Source organism: Sceloporus undulatus, chromosome 4 (genome assembly GCF_019175285.1).
Source record: "Sceloporus undulatus isolate JIND9_A2432 ecotype Alabama chromosome 4, SceUnd_v1.1, whole genome shotgun sequence".
In the NCBI taxonomy this organism is placed as follows: Eukaryota; Metazoa; Chordata; class Lepidosauria; order Squamata; family Phrynosomatidae; genus Sceloporus; species Sceloporus undulatus.
In genome coordinates this window covers 192,946,346-192,964,068 of record NC_056525.1, presented here as the reverse complement: position 1 = coordinate 192,964,068, position 17,723 = coordinate 192,946,346, and the positions used below count along the sequence as shown (strand labels likewise).

At 40.1% G+C, this 17,723-nt stretch overlaps 1 protein-coding gene across 1 annotated transcript in view; it reads left to right on the top strand.

Annotated features, from left to right (window-relative positions):
• B4GALT6 (beta-1,4-galactosyltransferase 6) overlaps positions 1 to 17,465 on the top strand; it is a 25,371-nt gene extending 7,906 nt beyond the window's left edge. The window contains exons 2-9 of the mRNA XM_042466404.1: positions 998 to 1,114; positions 2,142 to 2,255; positions 3,990 to 4,114; positions 8,324 to 8,440; positions 9,519 to 9,706; positions 10,025 to 10,147; positions 12,153 to 12,254; positions 15,041 to 17,465. Coding sequence (XP_042322338.1) covers positions 998 to 1,114; positions 2,142 to 2,255; positions 3,990 to 4,114; positions 8,324 to 8,440; positions 9,519 to 9,706; positions 10,025 to 10,147; positions 12,153 to 12,254; positions 15,041 to 15,188 — 1,034 coding nt within the window. The 3' untranslated portion in view covers positions 15,189 to 17,465. The remainder of the gene's footprint in view (positions 1 to 997; positions 1,115 to 2,141; positions 2,256 to 3,989; positions 4,115 to 8,323; positions 8,441 to 9,518; positions 9,707 to 10,024; positions 10,148 to 12,152; positions 12,255 to 15,040) is intronic.
• Positions 17,466 to 17,723: the final 258 nt, after the last annotated feature.

Below are 17,723 nucleotides of genomic sequence, written 5' to 3'. Positions count from 1 at the left end.
TCTCCTTCCCTGGGGATTCCCTCTTCCTTAGCCCCCAAACCTCGCTCTCCTTCCCTGGGGAGTCCTTCTTCCTTAGCCCCCAAACCTTGCTCTCCTTCCCTGGGGAGTCCTTCTTCCTTAGCCCCCAAACCTCCTTCTCCTTCCCTGGGGATTCCCTCTTCCTTAGCCCCCAAACCTCGCTCTCCTTCCCTAGGGATTCCCTCTTCCTTAGCCCTCAAAACTCCTTCTCCTTCCCTGGGGATTCCCTCTCCCTTAGCCCCCAAACCTCGCTCTCCTACTTTGGGATTGCCTTCCCTCACGATGCAGCCTCCCCTTCACTCCAAGCCCAATGCCCTTGCCCATCCTCCGCATCCAGCCTCTCGCCTCCCCTTCGCTCCCAGTCCTAGCCCAATGCCCCCAAAGCCAGATCTCCTTCCCTGGGATTTTACCCCCCCCCAAAGCAAGGTTCCCTTCCTATACACACATATGTAGCACAATCATTCACGTAAAAGCACCAGCATTCACATAAGCTGTCAAAAAAACCCCAATCAACCAAACAAACAGTAGAGGCAGAGGGAAGGCATGTTCCGCCCACTGGCCACCTTCTGACCTTGATACCTCCCCCCAAATGACCCGATGATGACCGGGGACAAGTTCACATTGGCTTGGTTCTGGTTTTTCCAAAAAGACACGGGGGAAACCCCAGTTTCAAATATCCCGCACTGAGGGACATTTGCCCTGGATCAGGTGTGCAAGCCCCAGATCCCAGTATGGAAAACCCGACGCCAGTGGGAACTTGCCACTTTTAAACTGAGGTGGAAACCAGGCTATATGGTAGTGTGAATGGTCCCTTAGAATCTCACAAGTACCTCCATTTTGTGCTTTAATTTTATTTAATTGTGCTGTTATTTCGTAAAAATAGAATGATGAGTTGGTTCATCTGATTATCATTGAAACTTTGCACATTCAGTTTTAAATTCAGATTGAAGCTAATTTTGAATTCCCTCTCTTTCAACAGCAAACACCTATTTATTTATGGTACAGGCACGAGGTATAATGTTGAAAGAAAATGTGAAGACAATAGGACATATGATCAGATTGTACACTAATAAAAATACTACCCTCAATGGCACAGGTAAGACTGTGATACTTTTATGTTTTTAAAAAGCAATGTCATACAGTTTTATTAATGAATCTAGATTAGGAGTACACAAAGTGAAAATCTCAGAATCCCTCAGTATTGATTATGATGCCTGATGGCTGATGGGACTTGCCGTTCAATAACATTTGGATCTTTGTACTTTGACCCTTTCTGACTTAGACTAACAGAACACTAGATGAAATCTCTAAAGATTATTTTGGGCCAGAACCAGATAATTAATGTACATGAAATATTATGTGGTTATGTCAAGGCTTAGTTGGGCAGACTTCATTTCAATTATTATACAAATAAAGGTAAAGGTTTCCCCTTTGTCAAGTCAGGTCTGACTGTAGGGGGTGGTGCTCATCTCTGTTAGTAAGTCGAGGGAGCTAGCATTGTCAAAGATGACTCCATAATTGCATGGCAAGCATGACTGCATGGAATGCTGTTGCCTTCCAACCAAAGTGGTGCCTGTTTATCTATTTGCAGTTTTACATGCCTTCGAACTGCTAGGTTGGTAGAAGCTGGAACTAGTAATGGGAGCTAACTCCATCATGTGTTGCTTAGACCTTTACTTGCTGACCTTGTGATTGTCAGAGTCTGAGACCCAATACAGGCTGGCACTTTGTGCCAGCCTGTGGGAGGAGTTAGGGTGCAGTGTGCACATACTTCATGCCCTAACCCCGCCCCCAGGGTGCCATTTTGGTGTGCACCAGTCCACACAGTGCACAGCAAAATGATGCCCCTCCAGTGCTGCATCCACATGATGCAGCACCGAAGGGTCATCATAAAGCTGCACCGCTGTGGCTATGGAGCCCCTTGGAGGGTGCAAAAAAGAGCCACTTTTTGCACTCTCCAGAGGCCAGATCAGGGCCATGGCATGAAGTGGCCGCGGCCCCAATTCAGCCATTAAAGAGGTGATCTGTATAACCCCTTAGTTACCTTAATCACTGAGCCACTGCATCCTTTGTTATATAAATACTGTAGCTGAACACAATTTCTTGAATTTTTTTCTATTAAGATTTTCCTGAAGGCAACAATACAAGTGCTAATCTTGCTCAAACTGTGATGTATCTTCCTGAAAATTTCACTTATTCTCCTTGCCTACCTTGTCCAGAAAAGTTGCCCTACATGAGTAAGTTTAAATTGTTTGTCTATTTCAAATTGTTTTGAAATGAAGTTCTTCAATATAATAACTAAAACAAGATTACGGTAATTAAAATTAATTCCATCTGTAGTGATATAATTTGTATACCTAAAATTCTCCTAAGGGGGGAAAAGCAGAGAAGAAAGAAAAGGTAACTTTTTTTTTTCTTTTTAAGAAGGTCTTTAAGTTCACACCAGTTTTCTCAGCTGGATATCTGAATGCATTTCTTAATATCTTTAAATACATCCAGGAGGCTTGAAACTGTGCTTAACTTGGAAACAGAAGAAAAAGTTTCCAATCTCCTCTTCATGGGCATGGTAGTTGGGAAGTGGCCTGAGTCTTCTTTACTGACCATTAAAACATAGTATAATTTTCTAAAAACACTGGCTTTGGGGTGCTGGGGGGACATGGTGTATAAGCAGTATAGTGGCTTGAAATTCTTTCTGGCTTCTAGCTTCACATACACACACACACCATTAGTCTCTTATTGTACAGGCAGCACACATATATCTCACAGACACTTACAGTATGCATTACTATAATGCACTCTGCATGGGACTGCTTTTAAAGAATGCTCAGAAACTTCAACTGGTCCAAAGAAATGCAGCACACATCTCCCTTATTGCAGCACTTCACTAGTCTGTTTTGGGGCAGAATTCAAAGTATTTGCTATGATGTGTGGTCCTATAAAGCCCTATATGATGTAGGTCTAGGTGATCTGAAAGACCTAATAATAATAATAATAATAATAATAATAATAATAATAATAGTATTTATTTATAACCCGCCTCTCTCTGTGTTGTACCAAGGCGGGTAACAGCATATAAAAAAGAGAAAACAATAAAATCAAAAGCACATATTTTGAGATCTTCTGGAGAAGTCCCTTTTTGCGTCCCGCTATCTCACAGGTACATTGGATGGGAATACAGGAAAGGACATTTTCTGTAAGCTACTTGAGTCTCAGGGCAGAGAAGAAGGAAGGATGATGCTGTTGACAGAGTTCAGAAAGCACCTTGAACTGGTTGGACTGAACACTCAACTGACTGAGCACTCACACAGAAAGCAAAGCAAACTCACACATACTTTTAAAAAACAAATAATCCTTATGTTTTTTTAAAAGACAGATATTAAATTATTTATTTATTTATGGTATTTATACCCCGCCCTTCAGCCCTAAAGGCTCTCAGAACGGCTTACAATTACTGTATTATTATTTTTAATAAGACGGGTCCCTGCCCTCAGGCTTACAATTTAAAAAGACACGACAGAAAAGGAGAAGGGAATGGTGGTGGGGAAGGGGATCAGGTCCAGCAGTTTTTATCTCCTTCTGAGGCCTGGACCAAGGCAGATGGACTGGAGGGGAGGGCTCAGTTTCTTAATCTAGGCCAGGCCTGATGGAGCTGGGCCTGCATCTCTCCCTCCATGGCAAAATGGCATCAGATGGACTGGAAGGAGGGCTCTTCTTCTTAGAAGCTGCTTGGAAGGCAGAGGTAGAAGCAGCAGTAGAACCAGCAGCTTCGTCTGCCCCCTGCCCCAGATAGTCTCTGTGGTCCTCTAATTCTCTCTGCTGGGCTGTTTTGCAGATTTGAAACTGAATCAGATTGGGTCAGGAACAAATCCAAATTAGGTTTGAAACAAAATAGGAGGGAACTTGTACAGTCGTAGTTTTAATTATGGTCAGAAATTGAAATCAGAATTAATACTTTACATCTTCCTACTTAGGAGGCTTTATTGATGCCAATATGACCGAAATTAGTTTGGAAGAAATTCAGCAGATGTTTTCAAAAGATTTAGACATTGAACCAGGTGGTCACTGGAAGCCAAAAGACTGTAAACCACGCTGGAAGGTGAAGTGTTATTTTAATTTTTCTACTGACCTGTTGCAAAAAATTGTAAGAATCCAGAGATATTTTAGACGATGTGCATATATATATTGAAATATATCTTCAAAATATTACAGAACATTTCTAGCATGTATGTATGCATTAATTATATTCTATTTTTCCATCCAAACTCATTATGAATTATTTTCACACATCTAATATATACAACATTTCTAAAGTATCAGTAACAATCCCAGAAGTGTTCAATTTGTTATTTAGTTCATCAGCCACCAATAATATTATAACTGACTTTAAATAAAACTAGATACTACAGGACAGTTACATTTTTATTTTATTTTATTTTATTTGTATGTCTTTGTGTGTGATTGACTATTCCTATCTTTCTTCATGGCTTGTTGGGCTAGATGAGTATGCAGCAACTATAGCTGTCACTGTCATATATAGTTTGGCTCATAGAAAAGTAGTACTAAATAGAGCCATTTTCAAACTGCTTTTGGAAGGAAAAAAAAAGGCATGTAGACTATTTTACGAAGATAATTCCACAGCTAGCATGCCACTTCTCGAAAAGTTGTCCTTATTGGTTTTTTGTCCTGAAGGATGAAGTTCACAGTTTAGGAGTACTTCTGGACTTGTCTCTGCAGTTGACATCTCAAGTAGATGCGACGGTCAGAAGTGCTTGCTATCAACATCTGGGAAGAACTTACTGGTAATTCCACCTTCCAAATATGTTGCCACATCCCAGATGGCCTTTTCAGTGGTGGCCCCACAGATGTGGAATGATCTACCCGAGGAGCTCCGTCTGACAACCCCCCTAGAAACATTCAAAAAGAGGCTTAAAACTCTTCTTTTTTGTCAAGCCTTCCCCCCTGAAGAATGAAGTTATCTACTCTGTTGCCATCGATTCCCTGCTTACCCTTGAAGGCGAATGATTGTGCTTAGAGTTCTGTAATTGTATGGTTTTATTATGGGATTTTATCCTTTTATGAAATGTCTGTATGGTTTTAATTGTCTGTACGCCGCTTTGATCTGTGGAAAAGTGGTATATAAATAAAATTTATTATTATTATTATTATTATTATTATTAATCCCATGGTTTGATGGAATAGGGCATCTTTCAGTGACAAATGTAATGTAGAGGCTAACTCCACTCCCAAGCCTTCAGTAGGTTCAGAAAACCTTTATTCAGCAAACAGAATAGATCACAGTACATTGGTGTTGTCAGAACTGAATAATTTTTTTTCAGATAATGATGATGATGATGATGATGATTTATTTCTAGCCCACCCAATCATAAAGAATCTGGGTGGGTTACAACAGTAAAATGCATCAAGTTATAATAGAGTTTAAAAAAATCAAATCTTAAACTAACCCCCTCCCATTCCCAGTACTAAAACAGAATTAAACAGTAATAGTATAAAAACATTAAAAACATTTAAGACATTAGGCAGAAAGATAGGCAGGGAAGAATAGACAGATGAGTTACACAGTTTACTTAAGATTCAGATAGTTCACTTATTAGGAAAGCCCTCACATTATTTGTCAGCAAGTGAAAATATGTTGTTTTCCCAGGTTTCACCCCCTGCTTCTTTTCTCAATACCAAGTGTCAGTTTTCCCACTCAAACAACCTTGGTAGTTTACAACACATACTTCCTCCCCACAAATTTGGTCATGATCCTAAGTGATACACAGTCTTCTCTTTTCCCATCATCACCAATATTATTATTATTATTATTATTATTATTATTATTATTATTATTATTATTATTAACCTTTATTTATGAAGCACTGTACATACAATCTTTTTAGTTAGACGGTTCCCTGCCCCTCAGGCTTACAATCTAAAAAGACATGACACAGAAGGAGAAGGGGGTGGTGGAGGGAAAGGGTAAGAGGTCCAGCAGTTCCTCTCTACCTCCGAGGCCTGGACCAAGGCAGATGGACTGGAGGGAGGGCTTGGCTTCATGATGGATGGTTAATCTTCTTCCAGGGAAAATACATACTCTCAAGTAGGATAATACATATACAGTACATAGCAATACAGGAAATGGTTCGGTAAACAGGCACCAAAAGAACATCAAATAGTAAGCGACAATTATGCAATGCCTGGGAAGGCTTCTCTGAACAGGATGGTTTTCAACTCCGTTTTGAAGCTGGTTAAAGAAGTGATGGCTCTTGCTTGTGGGGGAAGAAGGTTCCAGGAGTGAGGGGCAGCGAGTGAAAAGGGGTGAATCCAAGATGGGGCAGAGGAAATCCTGGGCTGAGACAGCAGACCTTGACTACCAGAATGGAGGGCCTGAGTGGGAAGGTGAGGAGAAAGAAGGTCTGATAAGTAAGGAGGGGCCAGTCGACAGCAGGAGCTTATACTGAATGCGGAAAGGGAGGGGGAGCCAGTGAAGGGATGCCAACACAGGAGAGATGTGGTCAGAGCGGTGGGTGGAAGTGATAATGCGTGTAGCTGAATGCTGGACAGAGATTAAAGGACGGAGGTGAGAAAGAGGAAGCCCAGCCAGGAGGATGTTACAGTAATCCAGTCGTGAGATCACTGGGGCATGTACCAGGATCTTGGCAGTAGAGGCGGAGAGATAAGGTTGGATTTTGGCAATATTGTACACAAAGAATCTACAAGCCTTGGCTGTGGTCTGGATCTGAGGGATACACGACAGAGAAGAGTCAAAGATAAAACCAAGACTGCGGGCTTGCTGGACTGGTTGAATAGAAATGTTGTCCACAGAGACAGAAAAGGAGTGTTGAAGGGTGGGCTTAGGAGGAAAGACAAGAAGCTCCATCTTGGACATGTTGAGCTTCAAACGCCGATGGCACATCCACTGCGAGACAGCTGTGAGGCAAGACGAAACTTGCTGTTCAAGCCTTGGAGAAAGGTCAGGGGTGGAAAGATACAACTGGGTGTCATCGGCATACAGATGGTAGGAAAAACCAAAAGAGCTGATGAGTTTTCCTAAGGACAGTGTGTAGAGAGAAAACAGAAGGGGACCCAGAACAGAGCCCTGAGGAACTCCAACAGATAAGGGGACAGGAGATGAAGTCAGACCCCCTGCAACTACTGCAAAAGATCTGCCAAACAAGTAAGATCTAAACCAGTCAAGAACAGAGTCTGAGAACTCAAGGTCAGAGAGTATGTCAATTAGAAGACAGTGATCAACGGTGTCAAAGGCTGCAGACAAATCGAGAAGGATGAGAACAGAGTAAAGGCCATTAGCCTTGGCCTGTAAAAGGTCATTCGACCATAACCATCATCCCATATTAACACACATGTACCCAAACATAGCAATTAAACATGGCAACAGTTAAGCATGCCTCATCCATGATCTTGACATTTACCAAAGTATTGGTGTACTGTAAATTTAGTATTAGGCATATGTCCTGAGGCAGGGAGGTGGCTTTCAGGGGTTCTTTTTCTGTCTGACATATTCTTCGGTCCTTATCTGCATCAGACAAGAGATAAAGAGGCCAGTAAAGCCCAGTATGGTTTTAACCAACTATCAGAAGTTCACTGCCTTTCTGTGGTAGTTGGATTGTGTGTTCCTGTGAGGCTAGAGCTATGCTGCTGTAGCAGTGCTGCTGGTAGATTTTTCCATAGTAGACAGACGTTTGGTGAGTAACAAAACAAAATGTGGCAAACAGCAGCAGTAGTTGATAAAGTTTTCCCAACATTACAATTAAGATATTATGATTCCACTGTGATTTGTAAAGGCCTCTAGAATCTAAAAGCCAGTTGCAGGTATCTTGACATCAAAAATAATTTCCGTGTAAAGTTGAAGGCTTTCGTAACTGGAATCCATAGTTTTTTGTGGCGTTTTCAGGCTATGTGTCCATGTTCTGGAAGAGTTTATTCTTGACATTTCACCAGCCATAGATGCTGCTGAAACATCAGGAATAAACTCCTCCAGCCCCAACCCCCCCCCCCAAAAAACCACTATAATTTCCATGTAGTAAATCTACTTCCTCATCTTATTGTTTTGAAAGTTTGTACCCAATTTTTATATCTAGATAAGGCATTAGAGATGTAATTTCTTCAGTTTTAGTAAGCATGCAAACAGCTTCACTAAAAATAGACATAAATTCTTGCATATCTAACACAGATAAAAAACAAATCAAGTACTGTTCAGTTTCTTTGTTTAGCCTTTGAAATTAATTCCTATAACTCATCACTACTGTCATGTTAGGTTTTACCAGGCTTTCTGTTTTTAAAGGTTGCAATACTAATCCCTTTCCGTAATCGCCATGAACATCTTCCAATATTTTTTCGACACTTGATACCAGTGTTACAAAAACAGAGGCTGGAATTTGCTTTTTATGTTGTTGAGCAGGTAAGGTACTTTATATATATATATATTAAAACTAATGCAGATTTATCATTGTATAGATGTTGGTGGGTTAAAGTTCAACAAAGTGCTGTGTATTTCTGATAAATAGAGGTTTCAGGAAATCATATGCTTGCAATGCACAGGGAAAACTCCCTTATGATTCTTCTTTAAACTGAATCTTTAACAAAATATAATTAAACATAAAATCATAGAATCATGGAGGTGGAAGAGACCACAAGGGCCATCCAGTCCAACCCCCTGTTATGCAGGAATGTATTATTAATTTTTGCTTCAGAAGATCACCGACTCCTTTATAATTCTAATAGGAGGCTGGCTGTGTGGGTTGTGTCAAATGTATTTAGCAATATTACTTTCCCTTTTACACATAAAGATAATATTAATAATACTCAAAGTGCATTTGATAAGTGCTGTCTTAGGACTCTTTCAAAAGGAGGCACTTACCGTTGCTAGAATGCCAGCAAAATGTTCCTGAAGCGTTAATGTAGGATAGCTGTCCTGCTTCTCTCCCGTTGTCAAAGTATTCATGGAGCAACCATTTTGGGGTAAATGGCTGCTCCATGAACACTTTGACAACAGGAGAGAAGTGGGATTCCTCAATGATGATTAAGAAATGTGACTGGCTATCCCTCCTTCACACTTCAGGAACACTTCAGGCACGTTTTGCCCACAGTAAGCCTCTGTGTGATAAGGTCCTTAGAATATTGTTTCACTTCAGTCTCTCTTGTTATCAGGAGTGTAGTAAACTGTGGATTGGATGCATAGATAAAGGCCTGAAATGGGCAGACTGGGGCAGCTTCCGGCCATTCCTTCTTACCCGCCTCTTTTGCCTCTTAGTCATACTTGACTAGAGCCACTGAAATTAATAGGACAATTTGGTGACAATTAAAGTCTCTTTACTTTCAGTGGGTCTACTAGTATGACTCAGTTTGGTTCCAATCAAATCTTTCCATCACTGTCGACTTTTTGACATTATGTCAGAAGACAGACCAAGCTAGATAATTAATTAGTGCTAGTTCTCCTTTTCAAATATTATCTTCCACTGTTTTCCTGTTCTGTTAAGACTGGAGCTCAGCCTTTTAACCGAGCAATGCTTTTTAACATTGGCTTCAAAGAAGCCATGAAGGATGGTGATTGGGACTGTGTAATCTTTCATGATGTGGATCACTTACCTGAAAATGATCGAAATTATTATGGTTGTGGAGAGATGCCACGTCACTTTGCGGCAAAACTGGACAAATATATGTACATGTAAGTAAGAAATCCATGTTACAATGTGTGGGATGTTATTGCTGAATGTCCGTCTGTCCCCCCCCCCCCCCCCCCGTGCTTTGCAGTTAGGAATATATAACATAGGATGGGAAACAGCTAAATCAATTAAATTTCTCATCCACAACTATGTGAAAAATGGTGGGTATAAATTGTATTTTCTCATAGAAATTAAGTACTAAAATGTAAATACAAAGTTGTTAACAATGTTACTACTATAACAAAGATGTGGAAGTTCTTGGGGGAAGACATTTATACTTCTTGAAATGTACTAAATATACTGCCTCCTCTAATTTTCAGTCTTCCATACAATGAATTCTTTGGTGGTGTAAGTGGACTAACAGTAGAACAATTCAAAAAAATCAATGGATTTCCAAATGCTTTCTGGGGATGGGGTGGAGAAGATGATGACCTTTGGAACAGGTAAGTGTTCATGAAATAAATATAATGAACTCCTAAATGGAAATGACATTAAAGCTACAGTTACGGATGTTTACAGTGTTAAGCATCTTGTGTACCTCAAGTGATGATAATCCTGGTTGAATCAATTTTCATTCCAGACTGTGACACACCAAATTGGAGAAAAGACAAAGAGGATTATAAAAGGCTGTACAGATCAGTGATAAATGACGGCATCAGGGTGGAGTGGGGGGCGTGGCAACTGCACGCCCCGACTCTGCCCCTGTGTCAGCGTGACGTTGTGCACCCACTGTATGGTGGAAGGCATCATGGCACTCCTTGGTGCAGCATGTACACACACTGCACCAAAGGAGCAACGAAAAGCCACGGCACCGGCAGCTATGGCACCCTTTCTGTGGCACAAAAAGAAGCTGTTTTTTGTGGCTCCTTTTTGTGCCATGGAAAGGCCAGATTGGAGCCTTGCTGTGCAGTTGTCATGGCCCCAATCTAGCTTGGCAGTGTCCCGTTGCCCTTTAGCGGCTGTCTGTACAGCCCCTAACTTTGCAAAGCTCTGTATCTATTTTAGCACTCTGGTGAAGGTTTATCTAGTTTTGAAGGTATCTATGGAAGATGAATGAATTTGAAACTAGAAACCAGAAATTTTTGAAAAGGCATTTTGCATTATGTTAACTACTACCATTCAGACAACGTTTCTATGTCTGAAGATTTTCTCTTCAACATTTTTTAAATAGGCAGTCTGGTTAATGATACTCACACTTTTTCTTTTCTGCAGGTTTAAAGAAAGACAGTTTTGAACTGTGTAATAATCTTGTAATACAATCGATGCAATTTCCATTAGTTAAGCAGCAACATATCTATAATATGTAAAGAACATCCTTGTCTACTCATGTTTTGAAAAGTGCCCTTGGGTCCACATAATGTAACCAGTGTCAGCATGTTGGGAAACTCCTTTAGTCTTCTGAGTGTATCCACTGGCTAGCTATTTTTCCCATTTTGTGCTGCTGTGTTAATTTGAAAATGTTAAGAATTTTTGCTAGAGGTTTTGGCCCTGGGTTCTCCTTCAGTGTATCATAAATAATTATATGAATTTAAGTGTAGTTTGAGAGCAAGTGCTGTTGCATCAAATAAACAAGTGATCCAAAGTTTCTTCTACTCCTTGTACAATAGTTTAAAAACAAAATCAAGACATATATCTCTTGCAGTGGTCTGCAACATATAGAGATTCTGCACAGTTGTGTGTTCAAGTAGGGGGGATGCATTGATGGCTGATTTTTTTCTGCATAGCTATAGGGTTGAGCTGTGTCCCATTGAAAATAATCTATACTGTCAAGTCCTGCAAATGGTTTTAACTAGAAATGTCAAATATAGGCATGTTACAGACCACCCATTTGGGGCGGCCTGTAACCGTCCCTTTTCCCGCCGGATCGGGGCTTCAGCTGCCAAAACGGCAGCCTCTGAGGCCCCGATCCGCCGCTTTCCAGGCCGCGGGGAAGCGGCAAAAGGCCACTTCCCCACGGCCTGGAAAGAGGTGTCCTTGGTGCTTCAAGCCCCAAGGACACCCCAACGGTGGCGGGGACTCTCAGAAAGGGGCCGCTCGGCCCCTTTCTGATTTGCATCGCTGGTGCAGCCTTCACACGGCTGCGCCAGCAACACAAACCAGGAAGGAGCTCTGTTTCAGAGCTCCTTCCTGCTCTGCCGAAAGGGCGCACGTTTGGAGGCGGCGCGTTTGTGACGTCGTCATGGCGGCCCCCATGTGGCAGGGGTGCCGCCATTTTGTACGGACTCAGTCCGTACTAGGGTTAGGGGCGTCCGGAAGCGACGCCCCTTTTTAACCCTAGTACCGACTGAGTCTGTAGTTTAAGGCCTGTCTGTAACGGGCCATTGTTTGCCTACACAAGATTTTGACCCATTTGTCATAAAACCTTATAAGATTGCAACCATAGAGTTCTTATGTCAAAATTCGTGCAAACTTAAATTTTCTTATATAAGACAATTATTTGTGTTGTAGGGTTCACTACGTAGGATACAATGTAACAAGACCAGAAGGAGAACTAGGGAAGTACAAATCTATTCCTCATCACCACAGAGGAGAAGTTCAGTTCCTAGGACGGTAAGAAACATGTATGAAATGACTAACAGAAATTTTCATTTTTAGTGTGAATACAGTGAGCCCTCCATATCCACAGATTTTTTATCCACGGATTCAAGCATCCATGGTTTTAAAATATTTTAAAAATATACAAATTCCAATAAGCAAACCTTGATTTTGCCATTTTATATAAGGGACACAATTTTACTATGCCATTGTATTTAATGGGACTTGAGCATCCATGGATTTTGGTATCCATGGGGGGTCCTGGAACTAAACCCCAACCAAACAGGGTCCACCATATAAGTCTCCAGGACCGGATGAACTACATCCAAGGATATTAAAAGAATTGGCAATTGTAATATCGGAGCCAATGACAATAATCTTGGAAAACTCCTGGAGAACGGGAGAAGTCCCAGCAGACTGGAGGAGGACAAACGTTGTTCCCATCTTAAAAAAAAAAAAGGAGGGGGGAGATAATCCTAACAATTAAAGTCCAGTTAGTCTGAAATCAATACCAGGAAAGATTCTAGAGCAGATCATTCAACAGAGAGTCTGTGAACATTTAGAAGGGAATGCCATAATCATAAAAAGTCAACATGGGTTTCAGAGAAACAAGTCAAGTCAGACAAATCTGATCTCTTTTTTTGATAGAATTACCAGCTTGGTAAATGAAGGGAATGCTGTGGATATAGCATATCTTGATTTCAAGTAAGGCCTTTGACAAGGTTCCCCATGACATTCTTGCAAACAAGCTAGTAAAATGATACATGGCTTTGTAATTGGTTGACCAGCCGAACCCAAAGGGTGTTCAACAATGGCTCCTTTTCATCCTGGAGAGAAGTGACCAGTGGGGTCCCACAGGGTTCTGTCCTGGGCCCAGTGCTATTCAACATCTTTATCAATGACTTGGATGACAGAATTGGGGGCATACTTATCAAATTTGCAGATGACACCAAATTAGGAGAAGTAGCTAATACCTCAGAGCATAGGATGAAAATTCAAAATGACCCTAATAGATTAGAAACCTAGTACAAAGCTAACAAAATGAATTTCAACACAGAGAAATGTAAGGTACAGCACTTAGGGCAGAAAAATGAAATGCACAGATATAGGATGGCTGAATGAGACTATGTGTGAAAAGTATCTAGGAGTCCTAGTAGACCGCAAATTGAACATGAGTGAATGGTGCAATGCATAAACACTAGTTGTTTTTGTTTATGTTGGAACAGTTTCACTAAAACTCATGATTAATCATGTTTTTTTTTAGCATTTGAATCAGACAATTTTGACTTAACAGCAACCAAACAAAACAGCTGACCTGTTTGCATGAGCAGTGTAACATTTCACTCTTCACTGCTTCCCTTTTGCAAAATTGTCCCCCCCCCCCAATTAAAGTAGAGACTCAAGGGTCATGCAAATGGGGCTAAAGGAGGGGCCAGATTGGGCCAGGACTGCAGTGACTGAAGAGGCCTGCTTTTGAAGTGGGCTGCAGGACCGGCTATAGGTATTTGGCTACCCTAGGCGAGAAATATTTTGGCAACCCCTCATAATTATTTTCACCCCTTGATTTCTGCTGTTTTGTTTGTTAAAGCTAAACATGACATAAAACTTAGGTTCCAATCTCTTGTCATAGTATTGAGAATTAGTCAAAAAGCCAATCAAAAACTGTACCACAGACATGGGGGGGGGCATGGGCACTGTACAAAGAAACTGTCATATGATAGTTTGCTTTTATGTCGTTTGCTGTAATGAGTTTTCACTTTAATATTGTTTAATTACACAAAAAATTATATCCCCCCAAAAGCCACTTCATCTCCCCTAAATTTTGCCACCTTAGGCAGCTGCCTAGTTCGCCTATATAGATTAGCCGGCCCTGGTGGGCTGTCACTGCAGTCCTAAACCTAGCCACCAGCAGGAGCAGTTTTACTGCTCCTTTTCATGCTGGCTCTTCTGGGTTGGCATGGTATCTGCACAGCTTCCAGTCACATTCAGCCTGTGCCTCATATAAACACCATACCCCACCATGGCCCAAAGCCAGTGCTTTTGGCCTGTCTGTTTCAGGCCACAGCCTCCAGTAGGTTTGTGGTTCAAATGTTACAATGCTTCAAATGTTTGATGTAAGTTGTTATTGTTTACACTTGTATTCTAGCTTTTTTTCAGTGAGCTCAACATGATGTACCCCCTACTTCTATACTCACAACAAGAATCCTGTAAGCAGTGGCATCACTAGGGATGGCATCAATTGGTACAGGTGCCTGAGATTACCAAGTTGTTCTCATATGGAAGTGGTTTTTATGTTTATAATAACATTTCAAGTGTGCTTGTAATTTAAATGGAAGAACTAATTAATATTGAATTTAATAGATCATAGTAGTATGCTAAGGCATAACTATGTTGGACAGTGATGCTGAAATTTTCCTAAACCCTTTGAGTTATATTTCATGTTACCTTTGACTTTTTTAAGAGATAAAAATAAAAACTAAACAGTCATTGGCTCATTTTGTATTCCATATTCCCATTTTTAGCCTGCATTTCTAGATCCACTTATGCAGATGTAAGCTCCACTGAACCCAGGGTGTTGTACATCCAGGTAGACACATATAGGATTGCATTCATGAAAATCCTTGTGTTAGATAATTAGAATTCATCTGTAGAGGTAGTTTTCTGTATCTTTTTAAAAAGTATATAAACAGTCAGAATACTCACAGGCTTATTTTCAAATTGAAAATTATCTGTTTTATTGTATCTAATTAAACATAATGCTATATATCTTTTGCTAACTTTCCTTACTTTTCCCCTCACAGATATAAACTGTTAAGATATTCCAGAGAACGCCAGTATATTGATGGATTGAATAATCTGTTATATATACCAACTATTCTTGTCAACAGATTGTATACAAATATAACAGTAAATCTTGTACCAGAACTAGCTCCTGTTCAAGACTATTGATGGGATTTGAGAATAAACAATTGGATGAAAAAACCCCTATCACTGGAACATATGAAGTCAACATTACTGTACTAAGTTTAAAGCCTCACATCTCATATCTCTCAATATGTAAGAAAAAAATGACTTTATGACCATATGCTATTTGGTGCAAAGAAATCGTGGTGGCTGCTACTTAAAATGTTTACATCATGAAACTTAAGAAATGTTCAAGCCTGATTTTGTCACTTTTTTCTCAACTGAAGCCACTTTCACTTATAGTCAACAAATTGATAGTTTGTTCAGAAGCCAATAAAATGTAATCTCCTAAGAAACTGTAATTAAAAATGAAAGGTTTTATATTTTCCATATTATGTAAATATTGGTTATAAATCAATGTGCTTTTGAATACCACAATGTTCATGGCTTCTGCATGTGCTTAAAAGTATTTCTTTTCATTTTCTCCTGGATTTTGGCATGATGCCTAAGCAGTGGATTCTATACAAAGCTTTTTGACTGGTATATAATGAAGGACCAATTTATAAATGTAGGTTGACCATGACTGTAAATTTTTACACTACTTTTGCGCATCAGGCCTTAGGTATACACCTTCTGTACATATGATTTGACCATCAATTTTTCTGGGAATTTTTATGCCATGATTCCTTAATTATTCTTGAAATGATATTGTTTATGCATATTGCATGTATGTTACAGGAATCAATCCATAAAGGATATTGCATTTCATTATGTTATTTACAAAGTGCCAGTAGTGTTAGTGTTAGATTTATATCTAAGCATACTGTTAATGGGTCCAGATTACATTTTGTAGTCATTTAAAAGGCAATTTAAATCCTTCCAAAATAAAAAGAACAAACTAAAGTATCTTGTTGAGAAGATTAATGAGTAATAAAGGGAGTAGAGTGATGGAGAAGACTTTATATCCGTAGAATATTCAGAATAATTGCAGTTGGTATAGCTTTATTTTCATTAACTGGAATTTGCCCACTGACAAATGTTTTGAAAATTCAGGCCCGATTTAGACGGGCCTTTGCGGCGCCCCCGTCACGTGCTAGGGGTAAGCCAAGGACGCACCATCCATATTGGCCTCACCCCTAGCACGTGACGGGTGTCAAAATGGCGGCGCCCTGTACACACATGACAGACGTAGCGTCCGCATGTCCTGGTGCCTTTGTGAAGCCACAAGTGCGGCATTGGTGCATTGTGGCGTCACCAAGGTACCGCAAGAAGAACCCACTTTTTGCAGCTTCTTTTCGTTCCGCACCAGAGCTGCACGATTTGGCCGTTGCGGCTCCCTCACGGAGCAAACCTTTTTGGGTGGTCTGTATCCCGCCATAGAGTACACTAATTCACATAAGTGCTAAAAGTCCCCCCTCCACTTTTAAAAGGAATGTCACTGTACTTTGTGCAACAAACCAAGTCTGTTCTCTTCATGACTTATAGATATAGTGATCATTTTTACTATTTTACAGGTTGTTCTAATCTCTTATTTCCTTTTGCTCAATACTTAAGGTGTGTATATCCACCAGTTTCTATGGAATGAGTGAAGGTTGTGGGAAAGCATCCTTTTTATTGAGCACTATTATTTAATATCTTCATATACTTGTGTTGGCAATTCTGTGTGAAATGTCATGTCCTGGTTTTAATTTAAAACAGGCATTTCAGTATTGAATGTGATGATTTTTTTATTATTATTTTTTTTTTTTTGCTAACTGTTGCCTAGATTCAGCAATTTGAGTACCAAAGAACTTCTTCTTTCCCCTTAAACTTTTAAAGCAAGAGCAAACAGAATACAAATAAAACCACTAATTTATATATTAGATTAGCACCCCAGTATATGCATTAAAACTTTTGGGATCTAACTTGTCTACGTTTGTTTAAAGAGTCCCATCATAATACATTATTACAGGCATCTTATTATTAGACCTCAAAAGGTACACATGAAATACCAGATAGTTTGTAAAAATTATATAGGTATTTTATTTTAAATGACTAGGCACCTTACTGAAATAAAAATGGTAAGTTTTTCATCCATCAGCCTGTAATTTTAAGAGGGTGTGACAAATCAAACATACAAAAATTCTTTAAACTGAAATCTAGATTTTCACAAGATTTGTCCTCCTCCTCCACTTGCAATTTTTAAATGACTTTTGTCGAGCTAAACAAATTACTTATTATATACTGCGCTAATTTGATGTGGCCATATTGTTTAAATGAAAAGGCTTAACTTAAATAATGCCAATTTATTAACTAATTTTTATAATAATAATAATAATAGGTTTTATTTATATACTGCCCAATCACTGGGAATCCGAGCGGTTTACAATAGAGGGGATAACAGACAGTTCCCTGCCCACAGGCTTACAATCTAAAAGACACGACACAAAAGGAGAAGGGAATGGTGAGGAGGGAGGGAATCAGGTCCAGCATTCTTCTCTCCCTCTGAGGCCTGGACCAAGGCAGATGGACCGGAGGGAGGTCTTCTTCAGGCTAGCCCCTGATGGAACTGGGCCAGCCTTCTCTCTCCCTCAGAGGCCG